The sequence below is a fragment of the Carcharhinus amblyrhynchos genome, chromosome 5 (assembly GCF_965287045.1).
Source record: "Carcharhinus amblyrhynchos chromosome 5, sCarAmb.v2.hapA, whole genome shotgun sequence".
In the NCBI taxonomy this organism is placed as follows: Eukaryota; Metazoa; Chordata; class Chondrichthyes; order Carcharhiniformes; family Carcharhinidae; genus Carcharhinus; species Carcharhinus amblyrhynchos.
In genome coordinates, this window is record NC_137328.1 from 84,166,574 (window position 1) to 84,185,542 (window position 18,969).

At 41.6% G+C, this 18,969-nt stretch overlaps 1 protein-coding gene across 1 annotated transcript in view; it reads left to right on the top strand.

Moving 5' to 3' along the window:
* The window catches only part of mctp1a (multiple C2 domains, transmembrane 1a), a 505,516-nt gene that overhangs the window by 463,108 nt on the left and 23,439 nt on the right, over positions 1 to 18,969 (top strand). The window contains exon 16 of the mRNA XM_080189110.1: positions 16,263 to 16,372. Within this exon, the coding sequence (XP_080045236.1) occupies positions 16,263 to 16,372 (110 nt within the window). The remainder of the gene's footprint in view (positions 1 to 16,262; positions 16,373 to 18,969) is intronic.

Genomic DNA, 18,969 nt, shown 5'->3' on the forward strand with positions numbered 1-18,969 from the left:
AATACGGCACCAGGACCTTCGACCCCATTAGGTGTTGGCGGGCTGGACAAAGCTGTGCCTGTTCCACCATGTGATTCAGAGACCTGCCTGCCAATGAATAAATAATGAGCTTCCAGGCATTAAATCAGGCATCTAGAGCGGGATTTTACAGCCTTGCTCCGGCGAGATCGTAAATCCCGCCCAAGGCTAACGGAGATTTCCATTCTGGATACCGGTTCCCAGAACAAAACCTTTAGGTGGTAGGTTTTTGGCCCTAGTGTTTGCATCTTTAGTCTCTGGAAGAAAGTATTTTGTGATTTTGGTACTTACTTTCTTTTCAACGTATGCCCAGTGGTATTGTCTTCAATTTACTGCTGAGACCTTCCTGCATCCCTCAAACATTTGTATGAATAATATAGAAAAGTCACATAGTTCCTGAGTTGCTATCATAGTTTTTCCTATTTCACTGATATTTGCAATAGCAGAGCCGTATAGATTACTGTGACTTAAAATACTGAACAATTACTGAAGTGAGATAGCTAATGGTGATACTGATTGAGGTGTGAATCTGTCTTCATTTGCTTTAAGTTGAATTTCCAGTTTGTGTGCTAAAGTGCAAATAGCATCTTTCTTTCAAGAGATATGGAATGGCTTGATAATACAAGCATGAACTCGCCCGTCACTGGGAAGCAAGCTAATTGGGTGACTCTGTAGATTCACTTCTTGCAGTGATTAAACAAGTAGTGATTGCTTTCACCATTTTGTGAATTGACTCTGTTAACCAACTTGTAATAAACTGCAAGTCTCTTAAATGTGAGATAAAGTATGCGATAAAGCATGCAATCTCATACAAAGAGCTTGAAGAATGGGAAAAAGTGGGCTTTTAAAATATCTCACATAAGGTGAATTATTTTGTATTAATCTTTCATGCTGCTTACTTAACTAACTCTCTTCACCTCTGTCAATAAAATTAGTATTAATAGATGGCGCAGTTTGTAATGACGTGCTGTTGCACAGCTGCCTTGTGAAAGGATTGACAGACAATACATTTAATTGCTTGAAAGGTGCCATTACATCATCCATATAGAATAAAGTGAAAGGAATGGTATTTGTTAAAAATGTATATTGTTAGTATTATTTTTTAATACATGTAGAATATCTGTCCTTACAATAATGTGATGAAGGATAAATGAATAAGGTTAGGTTGGCCTAAAAGTTGTCAGGAGCTAGTGTGTGTTTCATACTGATGAATGTTTTTGGGCACATTACTATGTGATCTTAAAAATGCTGATTCTAACAGTATTAAGCCTGTGAGTAATCTTAATGTGCAGCATTCACTGAAATTGCTCTGAGGTTTCTGGCACATTAATACTAATTTTACTGGCAAAGGTGAAGGCAATTGCTTCAACAGTTCTCCACAGCAATATTTCATCTCATTTATGTGTGTCTTTGTAAAACAAAAAGTTCTATTGAGTAATGAGTGACTAATGCAGCTTATGTTCCAGTTCATGTTCAGTAATAAATGACAGTAGAATAATAAATGTCTGGCAGTGAATTACAAGGCAGTAATTTAGTCAGGTAGTTCTGGCAATGTTATCAGCTGTAAGGTCAAAAGTTCATGAAGATGGCATATGCATGAAGGTGAAAATATCATGATAGTGGTCTGATACTCTGAGTGGTAATACAATCTTTATTGATTTCGAGGAACATTGGATTAACAGAAAATAAACATATTTTAGATTATGTATTAATGATGGTTTAGATGTGTAGAGAATTTAAATTACTTTATACAGATGATGTTAAGTCTGATGTGTATGTTAAATTGGAGAATATTACCTTCTGAACTCCAAAGTTGAATTTGAACGTTAAGTAGTCTCACAACACCAGGTTAAAGTCCAACAGGTTTATTTGGTAGCACAAGCTTTCAGATGCTGCTCCTTCCTCACCTGATGAAGGAGCAGTGCTCCGAAAGCTCGTGCTACCAAATAAACTTGTTGGACTTTAATCTGGTATTGTGAGACTTCTTGCTGTGCCCACCCCAGTCCAATGCCAGCATCTCCACCTTTGATATGGAGTATGCAGAGGGACAGAAAGAATGCAATTTCTGAAGCATTGATTATAACCTCTAAAAATCAACACAAGAATTGCAATGTGAGATTAACCTGCTTCCAATGCAAGTGGCAACTTTGTGCTACATGTTAATTTGCACAGCTGCTGTTTGCAGCCAATGCTAAACATGTGGTGTATGGTTGTATGGCTCAGCTCAAATTCATTCACAGTTCACACTACTTAAAGCCAAACTGTACCTCTTAAAGCGGAGGCGCATTCTGACTGGAAAAGGTGCTGCAAGTGTTTGTGGAAGAGAATCTGAGCAGGATTAAGAGTGAATTGATGTTTCCATATGATAGTACTTTTGATATAGAAAAACAATTAATCTGTTTGAAAAAAAGTTCTCAATCATGTTAAAATAAAAATAAAATCACTCTACCATTTGAGTCCTCATATCTTGTTCCTTAAAGTGATGTTTATTTTGGAATAGATAAAAAGTAAACATAAAATTACAAAATAATTGTAAACGTATTTTTAAATGTACAGTTTACATATACTGAATCTGCATCACAAAGCTTGATCACCTATCCTCTTATTAGCAGTAAGTTTAGTACATGTTCACAGTTCTTTAGTTTGCAGTTTTCACATTCCTTGTGCAGACGACTCATTGCTGTTATAACCAGAACACAGGACAATCTACATATTCCTATCCTCACAGCTATGAAATAAAATTTAATTGTATTGAAGGGTTAATTTGTTTAAACCAAATATTTGCTGTGAGCTCACTAATTCCAAATATATTCAAATTATGGAATATTAATTGCATTCAAATTAAGAATAAAATAAACATAACCTACCTCATGGGATTTGTTTTCCAGAAAAGTTATGGGGCCCCAGGAAGCTGAAAAGTTTAAACCTCTCATGCGTGTCATGGCAACTAAATTCCAGCTATGCTAAATAAACTGTGCATAGCTTAGAGGAGGTGAAACCATAGGCTGTCAATCAGGACTAGAGGCTGTCTGCATTGCAGTCAGGATCAAAGGGGTACTTGAGGTGCAGTCAGCAGTGAAGGGAGATCAAAATAAACACAAGTGTTTGGGGGTAGACATCCACTGATTAGACAGCTGAATCTTTTACGAGGTACTGCACATTGAACTTATTACAGATCAAACGCGACAAGTGCAATGGAAAGGTTTTCAATGATTTCTGCTTGCTGGGAAGACTCAGCAATAGTAAGTCAAAGCTGTACGCATACACTGGGGCTGAGTGCACAGCTGTACAGTCTGGAACTACTGCCTCCATCCCCCAAACCAGATCTCTTCTCTGTCAGAAGACTTCAAAGGGGTTTGATTTCACCTGCAGTTTCTGAGAGAAAGAAAGGAAAATCTATGCTGCAGAATGGACTACTTCAGTTATTTAAAATTCTGCCAGATGACTGGAGGACATGATGGTTAAAGTTACCAGACCACCTCAGAATTTGCACAGTTGACAGGAATGCTGATATTGATCACAGGGCAGTCTGAACTCACCATGCCAGAGTGATAGAACTTAGAACATAGAAAAAGTACAGCACAATCAGGCCCTTCGGCCCACAAGTTGTGACGATGATATCCATACAAATAACAGCACAGCAGAGGAAACAGGCCCTTCAGCCCTACAAACCCGCGCCGCCCATTTTAACACTCAGTGAGTGCCTTATTCAAGTATTTCATCAATTGTCAACGTTTTTGTTTACCTCTACTGGAGCTCCACAATAAAGGGAATTATATGTATGCCAGATTAAGGGAGATCCAATTCAGGGACAATTTACTGACACCAATCAGCCTGAAAAGCACCTCTTTGGGATGTGGGAGGAAACTGGAGCACCCGGAGAAAACCCACGCCAGCACGGGGAGAATGTGCAAATTCCCACAGACATTTATCCAAGCCGGAGATCCGACCTGGGTCCCTGTAACTTTACAGCAGACAGTGATAGTCACTGAGCTGATGTGCTGTCCGTCAATTGGTCCAGATTAAGCGTACGCTAACGGACATGAAGCACTAGGCAACTCTCGAAGCAACATCCAAGAGCAACCCTCGCATGACCCACCACGTGTATGCACCTTGTTGGCCAAAAAAGCGGACCAAATCACCTGTGGATGTAGATACCTGCTAGGCTTACCCATATCCCTCAATTCTATTAAGTCCCATGTACTCATCGAGAACTCTCTTGAAAGACCCTATCGAATTTGCGTCCATCACCACCGACAGCAGCCGATTCCACGTACCCACCACTCTCTGAGTGAAAAACGTAGCCCTGATATCTCCTCTGTACCTACTTCCCAGCACCTTAAACCTGTGTCCTCTTGTAGCACCCATTCCAGCCCTTGGAAAAAGCCTCTGAGAATCCACCCGATCTATACCTCTCAACATTTTATACACTTCTATCAAGTCACCTCTCATCCTTCGTCTCTCTAAGGAGAAAAGACCGAGCTCCCTCAACCTATCCTCGTAAGGCATGCCACCCAATCCAGGCAACATCCTTGTAAATCTCCTCTGCACCCTTTCAATAGCTTCCACATTCTTCCTGTAATGAGGTGAGCACGGTATTCCAACAGAGGTCTGACTAGGGTCTTATAAAGCTGCAACATTATCTCCCGACTCCTAAACTCAATCCCTCGATTGATAAAGGCCAGTACCCCATACGCCTTCTTAACCACATCATCTACACTGCGAAGAGTCTTACCCTTGATATTATACTCCTTCATCCCATTTGACCTGCCAAAATGGACCACTACACATTTATCCGGGTTGAAGTCCATCTGCCACTTCTCCGCCCAACCTCGCATCCTATCTATATCATGCTGCAACTTCTGATATCCGTCCAAACTATCCACAACACCACCAACCTTCGTGTCATCAGTAAACTTACCAAACCATCCCTCCACTTCCTCATCCAGGTCATTTATGAAAATTATAAACAGCAAGGGTCCCAGAACAGATCTTAAGATCTGCAAGCTTCTCTGAGTGGAGGCCTGTGACTAGTGGTGTGCCGCAGGGATCGGTGTTGGGTCCATTGTTGTTTGTCATCTATATCAATGATCTGGATGATAATGTGGTAAGTTGGATCAGCAAATTTGCTGATGATACAGAGATTGGAGGTGTAGTGGACAGTGAGGAAGGTTTTCAAAGCTTGCAGAGGGATTTGGACCAACTAGAAAAATGGGCTGAAAAATGGCAAATGGAATTTAACACAGACAAGTGTGAGGTATTGCACTTTGGAAGGACAAACCAAAATAGAACGTACCGGGTAAATGGTAGGACTCTGAAGAGTGCAGATGAACAGAGGGATCTGGGAATACAGGTACAGAATTCCCTAAAAGTGATGTCACAGATGGATAGAGTCATAAAGAGTGCTTTTGGTACATTGGCCTTTATAAATCGGAGTTTCGATAATAGAAGTTGGAGTGTAATGGTAAGGTTGTAAAAGGCATTGGTGAGGCCGAATTGAGAGTATTGTGTACAGTTTTGATCACCTAGTTACAGGAAGGATGTAAATACAAAGAACAACACAACACAGCACGGGAAACAGGCCCTTCGGCGCAACGAGCCCACGCTGCCATTTCAACAGTGAGTCCCCTCTTCCACCCATGACCCTTGTCAGCGCTTATGGCACTCCACATTGGAAACCAGATTGAGGGGAGACTAATTTAGGACAATTTTTTACATCAATCAGCCTAAGAGCACATCTTTGGGGTGTGGGAAGAAACCAGAGCACCCGGAGAAAACCCACGCAAGCACAAGGAGAATGCGCAAACTCCCACAGACACTGGCCCAAATCCATGTAGCTGCACAGCAAACAGTGATAGTCACTGAGCTGTCGTGTTGCCCATCAGTTGGTCCAGTTTAAGCATACACTAACGACGTGAAGCACTAGGCTACTCTCAAAACATCCAAGAGCAGCCCTCGCACGACCCACTGTGTGTATGCCCCTTGTTGGACAACAAGGCAGACTGACTTTAGGACTTTGAATAGTGTGGATGAACAGAGGGATCTAGGTGTGTGTGTACATAGATCCCTGAAAGTTGGGAATCAAGTAGATAAGGTTGTTAAGAAGGCGTACGGTGTCTTGGCGTTTATTGGTAGGGGGATTGAATTTAGGAGTCGCAGTGTAATGTTGCAACTGTACACTACTCTAGTGCGGCCGCACTTGGAGTACTGTGTGCAGTTCTGGTCCCCGCATTACAAGAAGGACGTGGAGGCGTTGGAGAGGGTGCAGAGGAGGTTTACTAGGATGTTGCCTGGTATGGTGGGGAGGTCCTATGAGGAGAGACTGAGGGATTTAGGGTTGTTTTCGTTGGAAAGAAGGCGGCTAAGAGGGGATCTTATTGAAACATATAAGATGATTAGAGGTTTAGATAGGGTGGATAGTGATAGCCTTTTTCCTCGGATGGAGAAAGCTAGCACGAGGGGGCATGGCTTTAAATTAAGGGGGGGTAGCTACAGGACGGATGTCAGGGGTAGGTTCTTTACCCAGCGGGTGGTGAGGGATTGGAATGCCCTGCCTGCTGCAGTTGTAAATGCGTCTAGTTTGGGGGCGTTTAAGAGATCTCTGGATAGGTTTATGGACGAAAAGGGATTGGTATAGGCTAGTGGGTCATTGTTTTTGTAACTGGTCGGCGCAACATCGTGGGCCGAAGGGCCTGTTCTGCGCTGTAATGTTCTATGTTCTATGTTCTATGTTCTATGAAGCACCTGTGGATTAAAAGAGAAAAACATCAATAACAAACACATCTTATGCAAACATTCAAGGGAATCCCCAGAAGCTCAAAAGTAGAACAAGTGAGCCAGAAAATATGTTGAAAGGCCCATAGGAATCAATAGATTCCCAGGGACGTCCCAAGGCTCTTGATCCTTATTTAAAACAGTCTCCTATATCCCTCCATCTCTATTCCGCTCATGTGCCTATCTAAGTATCCCTTAAACACTCCAGCGTGCCTGCCTCCACCACCTTACTTGGCAGTGCATTCCATACCCCCACAACCCTCTGTGTAAAAAACCTCCGGCTAACATCCAAATTATACCTCGCACCCCCCCCCCCCCCCCCCCAAGCCCGGGGCCCCTCGTAATATTTGTTTCCAATCTAGGAAAAAGCTAACCACTGTTTATCTATACCCTTCATAATCTTATACACCTCTATTAGATCTCCCCTCATTCTCTGTCTTTGTAAGGAAAACAGCCCCAGTTTGCCCAATCTTTCCTCATAATCCAGTCCTTCCATACCAGGCAGCATCCTGGTAAACCTCCTCTGCACTTTCCAGGGTCTCCATGTCCTTCCGCTAGTAAGGCGACCAGAACTGGACGCAGTACTCCAAATTCAGTCTAACCAACGTTCTATACAACTGCAACATTAGCCACCAGCTCTTGTACTCTATACCCCTTCCTATAAAGGCTAGCATACTTTCTTCGCAACCTTCTCCACCTGTACTGCCACCTTCAAAGACTTGTGCACTTGCACCCCCAGGTCCCTCTGCGTTTCTACACTCTTAATAGGTCTACCCTTTATCATATAACTCCCCCCTACATTATTTCTTCCAAAATGCATCACCTCGCATTTATCAGGATTAAATTCCATCTGCCATTTTTCTGCCCAATATTACCAGCCTATCTATATCCTGCTGTATTGCCTGACACTGCTCCTCACTGTCTGCCAGTTCAGCCATCTTAGTGTCATCTGCAAACTTGCTGATCACACCACGTACTCCCTCTTCCAAGTCATTTATGTATTTTACAAATAGAAGAGGTCCCAGTACTGAGCCCTGCGGCACACCACTAGTAACAGACCTCCAGCTAGAAAAAGACCCTTCCACTACTACTCTCTGTCTCCTATTACCAAGCCAGTTATCAATCCATCTAGTTATCTGTCCTTGTATTCCATGAGCCTTAACCTTTTCAACCAACCTACCATGAGGGACTTTGTCAAATGCCTTACTGAAATCCATATATACATCAACGGCTCGTCCTTCGTTGACCGTTTTTGTCACCTCCTCAAAAAATTCTACCGGATTCGTAAGGCATGACCGCCCCTTAACAAAACCATGCTGCGTATCCCTAATCAGATCGCAACACTTTAAATGCGTATACATCCTATCTCTAAGAATCCTCTCCAACAACTTCCCTACCACTGACGTCAAACTCACCGGCCTATAATTACCAGGGTTATCCCTACTACCCTTTTTAAACAATGGAACCACGTTTGCTATTCTCCAGTCCTCTGGGTTGAAAGAGTGCAGAGAAGGTTCACAAGGATGTTGCTGGGACTTGAGGAGCTGAGTTACAGAGAGAGAGACTTTATTCCCTGGAGCGTAGAAGAATGAGGGGAGGTTTGATAGAGGTTTATAAGATTTTGATGGGTATAGATAGAGTGAATGCAAGCAGGCTTTTTCCACTGAGGCTAGAGGAGAAAAAAAACAGAGGGCGTAGGTTAAGGGTGAAAGGAGAAAAGTTTAAAGGGAATATTAGGGTGGGCTTCTTCACGCAGAGAGTGGTGGGAGTGTGGAATGAGCTGCCGGATAAAGTGGTAAATGCGGGGTCACTTTAAACATTTAAGAAAAACTTGGACAGGTTCATGGATGAGAGGGGTGTGGAGGGATATGGTCAAAGTGCAGGTCAGTGGGATTAGGCAAAAAGTGGTTCGGCACAGACAAGAAGGGCCAAAAGGCCTGTTTCTGAGCTGTAATTTTCTATGGTTCTATGGACAAAAGAGGCAGTCCAGTCACAACACCCCCATCCCGGGGGAGAGTGGCAAAGTCAAATGGGCTTACCCCCATGAGTGGGTGAGGGGGAGAATGCCCCTCTCTGGTGAGGGTTTGGTGGTGCTTCCGTGGTCATTGATGGAAATGGGGAGGGGGGGACACCATTTCATTCTTTATGGGGAGGAGAGCCTATCTCTCAGTGTGGAGATTGGTGAGCCATTTAAGAATGATGGCCCAGTCTCAGAACAGCAAGGTTGGCCAGGAGGTTGCTCAAAATGATCTTTCTAGCAACTTTCAGGAGGGTAAATCCCACATGAAAGACACTGCCAACACCAGTGGGATACATTCCAATTTCCCCACCAGCATGGACATATAGCCTCAAAATGGGAGAATTCTGTCCTTTATCGAACAGGCCATAAAAAAAAATCAATCAACTAATCACCCAAGTGTATTCATCAATGCCTGTTTTACATGTGGCTAACGTAATGCACCTACACGGTGCTACCTCCAATCACTGCAACGAGGTTCTTGCAAAGCTGCTGACTTTCAGTGAAGTGACTATAGATGGCCTTGCAGGACTACTCATGCATTTCTTGGATGTACAGTGCTGCACCTCCATATGGACGATCTGTCTGACAGGCAGCAGCAAGAAATAACACTGGTGAGGGAATAAATACCAAAATTGGTGCAAAAGTACAGCAGGTTCCTGCTCCTTGGAGCTACTGTCACTCCTCCAAGGTGGCAATGCTAGTAGTCTGTTGGACAACAGATTGCTGGACTACTGAGAAAGTCTGCAAACCCCTTTTAGTGTTGGTATCGCTGGCATGATGGCAGCATTCTGATTGTCCTTGGCAGCAAACTGAGCTTGCATAACTTCAGTCTGAACTTCAATGACTGCACTTCTTAGGACACTGCATCTTGGTCCTCGGGCCTGTACTCATGGCATTGTCATCATCAATTCCTGCTCCCATTGCCTTCGCTGTGTCAGTACGGAGAGCCTCTGATCTCCTCTGTATGGAGGGCTTTTACTTCATGTCCACAGCCAAATGCTGCATTGGAGAATCTTGGACCTCACTCTGCCACATCTTGTGTCTTTCCTAGTTCAATCTCACTAGAATGACTTCCAGAACCTGCCCCAGTCAAAATGCACCTCCCCTTTATGAGATGCAGGCTGGTGCTAACTATTACAGACTAGCTTGACTTTGTGACAACTCTCATGATGCGCTCAACAGTGCATTTTACACTGGCTGTAAGTTGCAGTAAAGTAAAAGAATAAGAGTAAAAGGTTTGTGTGTAACCTGTAACAGAGTGAACAAGTGTGAGTTAATCATATACCAAAATTCCTGCTCCTGTTTTTGCAGCCTATCCAATTTTGCCCCAATATTGGTTAAATTATTAACCCTTTTGCTCAGGTTACTAATCTCTACATAAATGTTTTCCTCATTTAAAAAAAATATTTAATTTTACTCTGTTGGAATGGCAGGCATTTTTGGTGCAATGATTACTAAAACCTGTTAGTAAAAGAAAACACAATCATTAAAATAAAATGTAATTTAAGCAGCTGTCAAATATACCCACTCTATATTAGGCTGATGATTATTTCCAGAAACTTCCTATTGTAGCCAGAAAGTGAATCTATTTACCAGCCATCTTGGAATCGAAAGGAAACACCCGTTGTGCTTCAGACTGTATTAGTGAGGGCTACAGTTGTTCAAAGTTGTCTTATGAATTCTATTTGCTAACAAAGCTGCTGAAGAGAAACAAGCAGGGCCCTTCACTGTCTAGATTATTTTTCCTATAAGCCTTCAGCACAGGAAATAGAAAACAGCTAATGGTTTGTGGGGCATGTGGAATTGGTTTAAGTAAAGCCGAACTCTGATCCCACTGATCGCCTCCTCTTTCCTGTGCTACTTTGTCTATGGTTTGTGCAGAAAATGTCAACAAATTTCTCCTGCGTTCTGCTGAAATTTTGAATAACTTTACACAGGCCTAATTCAAAACAGATGCACTTGTAAGAAGAATGCAGGCTTGTCTTGTATTTCTAATACACTTGTAAAAAGAAACAGCCTCAGGTTCCTACAATGTGGTTTCCTATTTATCTTTGAATATTGTCAGTTTGAACATTTTCTCAAAGATTCACCACAAAGATTATAGAAAGTGAAAATAAGCACCAGAGCTTGCTAATGTTTTCCCATGAATATTTATTCCGCAGATGAGTGCCGTATTCTGCAATATTCTACCCTCAGTGCTAGAGGAGAGCAAGACCACAAAAGTAGCTTACATTTTTATTGGCAATGTTTGAATTAGTGGAAGAGTTTTCATACTTAATTTTTAGCCATCATTACAACAGCAACTATAGTGTATTGTAAATGAATTTCCTTCCTTATTAAGAGCAAGGACCATATTAGTTATTAAAGCATTAAAGGAAGCTGTATTATTTATGCATTTTAAGTTGATGCAACATTACTTTTGTAATTTCAGTAATTGCCAATATGTACAACTGCAACAAAGTAAATCATTTCATCAGTAATTGATGATCTAAAGTATACCAGTTGCCATTTGAGTAAAATTTCTCTTCATTGAAAATCGGGGATTGACTATGTTCTGTCGAGTTAATCAATCACTAACAAAGTCAACTTTTCTGAAATCAGATCTTTCAAGCCACTTATTTCCCATGATTTCATTAGTAAGTAATTCATTAAGCAATGCTCCCCGTTTTACGGGAAAAGAAATGTCAGCCCTATATTGTTTCTTAACCAGTGCATCTTGTTATTTTTGTAACTTTGTTTTCACTGTAATGACTTAGGCATTAGAATTACACTGATACAGGTTTCATCTCTTCCAACAAAATCATTTAAAACTCAAACTTAATCAGGTTAAGAAAGAAAGTAAGGTTCAAATTGGTGCTCCTAATTTATGTAAAGGCTCTGAATAGCAAAAGTAAAGTAAAACTTGCTATTTTACTGAAGGCAAGACAGACAAAAGCAGATACAGGGTTGCAATGATTTACAAAAGGACTTAAATCAATTGTGCAACTTGAGGGTGTAGGGGGACAGGGCACAGATAACAATTAATGTTCACATTGCAGTATGTAAAGTAGTGCACATTGGTCAAAAGGCATGTGTCCTAATTATATAATGAATGAAATTTAATTAGCAGAAGGAGACTTAAAAAGTAATTGGAATTAACAGAAAAAAGTCAATTTCAGGACATTGGTTTCTGATTGTTATTTCATTTAAAGGTAGAGATTAGTATTAGCATTAAAGATAATTGAAAAATTTATCCTTCAAACTCCATGTTAATACAATGAAGGTATGTATGCTTAGAACAATAGAGTGTAATCTTTAAGATGCATTGATTAATCTGCACTTGGAAGTTTTGGTTTGATTCAGTTAGGGACAGGCATAACTAAGGTACAATATAATGAAAGAAATATAACAAAGATAAAAAAATTGGATGCTATTTTACCCATTTTCGAGCACCAAAGTAAAAAACAATATTGTGAGGCTATGCCCCATGCTTCAACAAAGCCTAAAATACTTCCAAACCTATTTTGACTAGATAATGTTCAGGTATTCTTCAAGGCTTTGGATTGTTGCATATGGGAATGAAGGGACTAATACCTGCTTCTGTATCACTTTCCTTAGTCCTTAGTTCCTTAATACCTACTTCTGTATCCCTTTCCTTTCAGAAGGTTAGAGTGCATGGAGTTGGGGGTAAGGTGTTAGCGTGGATAGAGGATTGGTTGTCTAATAGGAGGCAGACGGTTGGTATCAATGGGTGCTATTCTGTTTGGTGGTTGGTGACTAGTGGAGTGCCGCAGGGATCGGTGCTGGGGCCTTAGCTATTTACCATTTATATAGATGATCTGGAGGAGGGGGCTGAGTGTTGGGTGACGAAATTTGCTGGTGACACGAAGATGAGTGGAAAAGCAAATTGCGCGGAGAGTGTGGAAAGTCTGCAGAGGGATCTGGATAGGCTGAGCAAATGGGCAAGGACCTGGCAGATGGAGTATAATGTCAGCAAGTGTGAGGTTATCCACTTTGGCAGAAATAATAGTAGGAGGGATTACTATTTAAAGGGCGAAAAGCTGCAGCATGCTACGGTGCAGAGGGACCTGGGGGTCCTTGTGCATGAGTTGCAAAAACGCAGTCTGCAGGTGCAGCAGGTGATCAAGAAGGCAAATGGTATGCTGGCTTTTATAGCGAGGGGTACAGAATATAAAAGCAGGGAGGTCTTGCTGCAACTGTACAGGGCACTGGTGAGGCCGCAGCTGGAGTACTGTGTGCAGTTTTGGTCACCGCACTTGCGCAAGGATATTTTGGCCTTGGAGGGAGTGCAGAGGAGGTTCACTAAGCTGATACCGGAGATGAGGGGGTTGGCCTATGAAGAGAGACTAAATAGACTGGGTCTGTACTCGTTGGAGTTTAGAAGGATAAGGGGGGTTCTTATAGAAACGTATAAGATAATGAAAGGGATGGATAGGGTAGAGGTAGAGAGATTCTTCCCACTTAGAAAGGATAGCAGGACTAGATGGCACAGCCTCAAGATAAGGGGGGACAGTTTAGATCGGAGTTGAGGAGGAACTTCTTCACTCAAAGAGTGGTGAATCTCTGGAATTCTCTGCTCGTTGAAGTGGTGGAGGTTACCCCGCTAAATATATTTAAGTCACGGGTAGTTAGGTTTTTTGACAGACAAGGGAATTAAGGGTTATGGGGAGAAAGCGGGGAAGTGGAACTGGTCCACTTCAGATCAGCCATGATCTTATTGAATGGCGGGGCAGGCTCGAAGGGCTAGATGGCCTACTCCTGCTCCTATTTCTTATGTTCTTATGTTCTTAGTCAGTACTGAGAGGGTCATGCACCAAGCATGCTCCATGCAGGTTTTTCTGCGGCCATCAGCAAAGTGGCACATTTATTTGCACTTACCTTCAACTGGAGCACGGAGGACCAGAAAACTCTCAGTCCCCAGAGTTTACCCGAAGGCCACTGCCAATGAGGCAACCAGACCAACAGAGACAGCCTTAGAAAGCACAACAGGTGCTCACAGTTGACTGGGAAACATGTTGATGAAACGTGATGCATTATTTTAAGGAACCTTGAGTCTCCAGCTTCTGTCTGCGTTCCTATTATCAGATCTGGAAAGAAACTTGATTTAATCTCTAAAATATTAACCTCAAATTAAACCACAAGTGGGTGCAGCAGACAAAAATTCATGAAAAATAAATTTAAAACAGATATTGATAGAAATTATTTGCTCAAGTAATGATAAAAGTTTTGAAAAATCTGTGCAGTTGAAGCAAAAGCATTAGGGGCATCAGAGAGCAGACAGCTGCTGTAATGGAAGAATGGGCAAGAGAAGGACTTTGATGAGCTGAACCTTTTGAACCTTTTTCCTATCCTTGGTTTTTCTTATGTTCTAGATTACATCATTTAACACCATTTTAATTAGATTTTCAAACAGTGGTATGTTTTTCATGAAAAAAGGAGATTAGTGAGGGCATTGGGGTAAGAACCTTGAAATTTTATTAGCTTTTTACTATACTAAACCCACAAAAATGAAGATTTACAGTCTGCATCACATTTTACCGTGCATGGGAGGGTGGATAATAATTCAAATGGACCAGCAATCTTTGCCTGCAATTTTGTCAGTTTTTGCAGAACTAAGTGGAATCAAATGATGCAAAAATGACTGCTTTGCAGTAGTTCCAGCACCAATAGACCAAAAATGAATTTAACAGCCAATTGTCAAGCTCTTTTAATAGTTGGCACTCTGCCTCATTCATTTTTGTATTTAAGTAACAAAAGGGAAATGTTAACAAAAGGGAGATCTTAACAGATGTAATACACACCAGATTAAAAAAGCAAGCCATATTTCAGATTCTCCTATCAACTCTAGTAACATGAATTTGTTTTTGCATTGGAGGATTTCATTGTGTTTGATATCACAAATAGCGAATTTTATTAACATGTTGGGTGGAATTTTCTAGTCCCCACCACTCCCCCCCCCCCCCCACCCCCCATCCCCCATGGTGGATATAATGGCACGCAGGAGTGGGGGAGCAGACAACATTGTGGGAGCTGAAATATTGGTTTCCCACAGAGGTGGAAGCAGCTTACTGATGAGTTTGCCCTGTTGTCTTGGATGACCATGGCAGCCATATCTGAAGACCTGATGCCTGGACTACATTTGGTATTCACTGAGTTTGTAGAGGGTGCAGGTTAATGCTGTTCGGGTGCAATTCCTTTCTCCTCAATGTCCTCGGTCCTCTGTAGGCTAGAGGAACTGTTGGACACAGTCTTCTCTTGCTCACTTGCTCTCTTCCTGCTGGCACCTGTAACTAAAAGAACAGAAAGTGAGTGTTTGTATGAGTTGCCTCCAACATGGAGGAACGCATAACCCATGAGCTTCGAGGTGAATACATTATGCATGGCTCCTTACTGGATTGAGGCTGCTTGCTGACCTCTCCATCTGCTGCTCCCTGCCAGCTGGATTCCCTGCTGCTCGAACTCAGTAAGGTGCTTGAGATCAGTTGGGCCTCTCCCATCTTCTCTGTCTCTCTCCTGCCTCAACGTTTCCTGTGCAAAGAGAAAAGATGGAGTTGAAAACAGTCGGGTTTCATCCATCTTTCTCGTGTTTCCAATCTTACAAATAACCCATTGGATTGTGTACCATTTGATTGTTTGTCCACAAGTGTTCTGGGATATCACTCTCTAGAGAGGAGAGACCATGCAGATAGGATAAGGCTCACAGAAGCATTTCATTCACAATGTTTGCTTGTTCTCTCAATACTTAATTCCCTCAACCCTCATTTCTTCCCAGGCAGCATGTGAGCAGTCATTGTGACAGGTTGCATCTCCATCTGCAGGCTAAATGGCCTGTACTGGAGCTATGAGGGATAAATTTATCAGATTGAGTAGCTCTTTTATGTATATGTTGCAAGGAAGGTGCCACAAGAACCATGTCCAGCTCCCTCTTGAACATATCTAACAAAATAGAGACTCTGGGCACTGACTTACATGCAGACTTCCTCCCATGTAGGGCTGGTCTGATGGCCCAGCCTCCTCATTCTATCCTTCAAGTAGATGAGGCCCCTCCTGGCCTCCCCTGCCTTGGGCAACATTTTCAGATATGCGTCACTGAATCTGGGGGCTGGAGCTCTCTGTGATGGGCAAGCCATATCCTCCTTCAACAGTTGAAGTCTGGGCACCTTTTAAACATGGTGCTCCAATACGATGGCAGGGAAAGCACCATGAAACCCACTCCACTGCATGGGAAACCCAAGACAGTATGAAATAAGCAGTTTTTCTTTGACAATTGACTTTGCTATGGTGGTTAACATTCTGTTATATTTGATGACCAAATGTCCAATCAAAAATGTTGTTTATTTTCAAACTGTATTCCTTAAAAATCAAAATAACCACAAGCATTTTTGTATTGTAGTATGTGTCACATCCCAATATAATAAAGTGCATGATTTAACATATCCTTTTCTGTTAGGACACTGAAAAAAAAAGCCTGTTGGATAAATTGAATGCCCTCCAGGAAGTGGGTGTAGCTATCCAGAATGGCCTGGATGAAGTCGCCTGCCTTTATGAAAGAATAAAAAAGTGAGTCCTGCTGCCCTATTTGTCTGTTTCTGTGATTGTCCTCACATTTCTTCCTGAGAAAAGTGCAAATTGCTACATGTTTGGTCGGAAGCACCAGTTGAGAATGATGAATGATCAGGTTGTGTCATCAGTTGCCTTTCCACACACCAGCCTTTACAATGAAGACTTGCAGTTCTCATTCTTGTATAATTCATCTTTCCTATAAATGGCTTCTGGCTTTCGAAATAGAGAATGGAATTTGTCCTTTATCTTAGAGGTAGAGGATTTTTTTTTAAAGAAATTTGGAAAAAGACAAAGAACAGTACAATAATAATACAGTAATTGTTAGCAGGACATGAACAAAATTAATTTGCTGTCAAGTTTATAAAAAAGAATGCATAAGGCTTACTAGAACTGTCATAACAAAAGACTTATAGCAAAGGTTTATAGAATTTGAAATAGTTTAACTGTTTTATTTTTTCAATTTATTCAGAGTGCTTTTGAATATTTTATGTCTACTAAAAAGGCTTTACTTCATTTATCTAAAGTTGTTTCTTTTGGCAATTTTGCTGATATAACCAAATTAAATAAGTAGAATGCTATAAGAGAAAAATATTATAATTATAACTGTTTTGCATAATGAAAATGTATCTGTGCAATTATACTTAGAACGGATAATGATGACAAAGCAAGTTTCCAAAATATATTGGGCAGAATTTGCTGAAAATATAATGTTTCTGACACAGTTATTAATGTGTGTGTGAGCCAGCAACTTGTGGCAAGGAAAAGACACCACATGAAATATGAATTGCCTAGGTTGCTGGCCAATCTGCTTTGCTCCAATGTTTTGCTTCACAAAAATGGTGTCTCCCCCTTAACCTCCAAGTGAGTTTCATTAAGTTGCTGCATTTGCCCATTATTTATTCCTTAAATTCACCATGGAAAGTTAAGTATACTTACCTGGCAGGGATGAATCATAATCACCTACAGGAGTGCATTTTTGGATAAGAGTGTCAGATCAGTCTCAAGATCAGGTGCACTATCTTTTCTTGTCACCTTGGACTCTCGTATGTCTGTCTTGTGGGGACTATGAATTGGGTTCAATTTGAATTGTTTTTTGGAGCTAGCAAGGAAATGGATTAAGAGTTTGCCCAGTACACTCAGCACATTGGTTTTGTAACTTTAAGAATGAGTGATTTTTTTTAAACTTAAGTATATAATTAACAACATAATTACCCTTTAAGATTTAATGGTTATTAATGACTACCTGTCAATTACAGCATGGCAGCACAGTGGTTAGCTCTGCTGCCTCACAGTGTCAGCGACTCAGGTTCAATTTTGGCCTTGGGTGACTGCCTGTGTGGCGGAAGAAGACTGAGGAGAATGTGCAAACTTCAGCCTCTCTGTACCCAATTTGACATTGCATTCACCCACTTTAATTCACCCTCTTTCTCTGTACTTCCCCTCTTTATTTCTCAATACCTTAATCTCATTGAGTTAGGTGGTACAATATTTATTATATTGGTCATCAGCTTCTCAAATGCTCAGTTTCTTTGCCTTTATAGTTTCACACTTCCAGAAATTTTGTGGGTGTTTTGTAATGTTAACCTTACAGGAACATGGCTTAATGAACAATACCCTACACCAGTAAAGTGTGGGCTATGCTGTCCCATATGTTCTACCTGTAATTTAGAAGAAAGAATACAGTAAGTCATACAAATATCTACTGTACAAAAACAGAAAGTACTGGAAAATCTCAATGGGTCTGACAGCATTTGTGGGGAGAGAATAGAGCCAACATTTCAAGTCTCCATGACCCTTCATCAAAGATTCTGGCATCTGCAGTATTTTGCTTTTATCCAAATATCTATTATATCTTGCAGTTGCATTAGATACCTTTTTGTGTGAATGCCCAAAATAACTACCATTGGATGGATATATTGGGGGGCAAGATTTTCCCTATGGGCTTCTGAACTCTGCTGTCAGACATAAATGGGGATTAAAAGCCTGCATGTGGAGGAAATGGTCGCGGAATTTTCCCCCAAGTTGAACACTAATGGCCAGAGTGATCGGTGGGGGGTGGGGGGCGGTTGCGGTGGCGTGGTTGTTGGGTCATGATTGGGAAAGCTTGCCATCTGATTGAGGATAGTGGGCTCCATTGGCTGAAACGCCAATCCAAGGTTTTTTGACTTGAAAACAGCAACAGGGTGCCATAGAAGATAGGTGAAAATTCTGAAGTGCCCTTTTTCCAACTTTACTAAATAAAAAATGCAGCTAGGTTAACACTGTTGAGAGGGTTGAGGGTGGGGAGAGCAGAATCCCATTACATGGCAACTTGCAGCTGCTGCTGCATTCAGGCAAGCAGGGAGGGCTATAAGATGCACCTAGAGCTCTGAAGACCTCCCTCTCCTCCAATTAGGAAACCGTCTTCGGGCAACTAAACCACCACCTTGGGAATGGAAAACATTGTGCAGAAAAACACCTTTGAGTATGTCCATCAGACAGTGGTCTGCACGTGAGGTCCTCCAGGCTCTACAGGAGAAAGAACTAATGGATCTGAGCAGAAGTTATTTGACAGTATGTCTCATCACCAGAGCTTTCAAGCAAGAACCAATCCA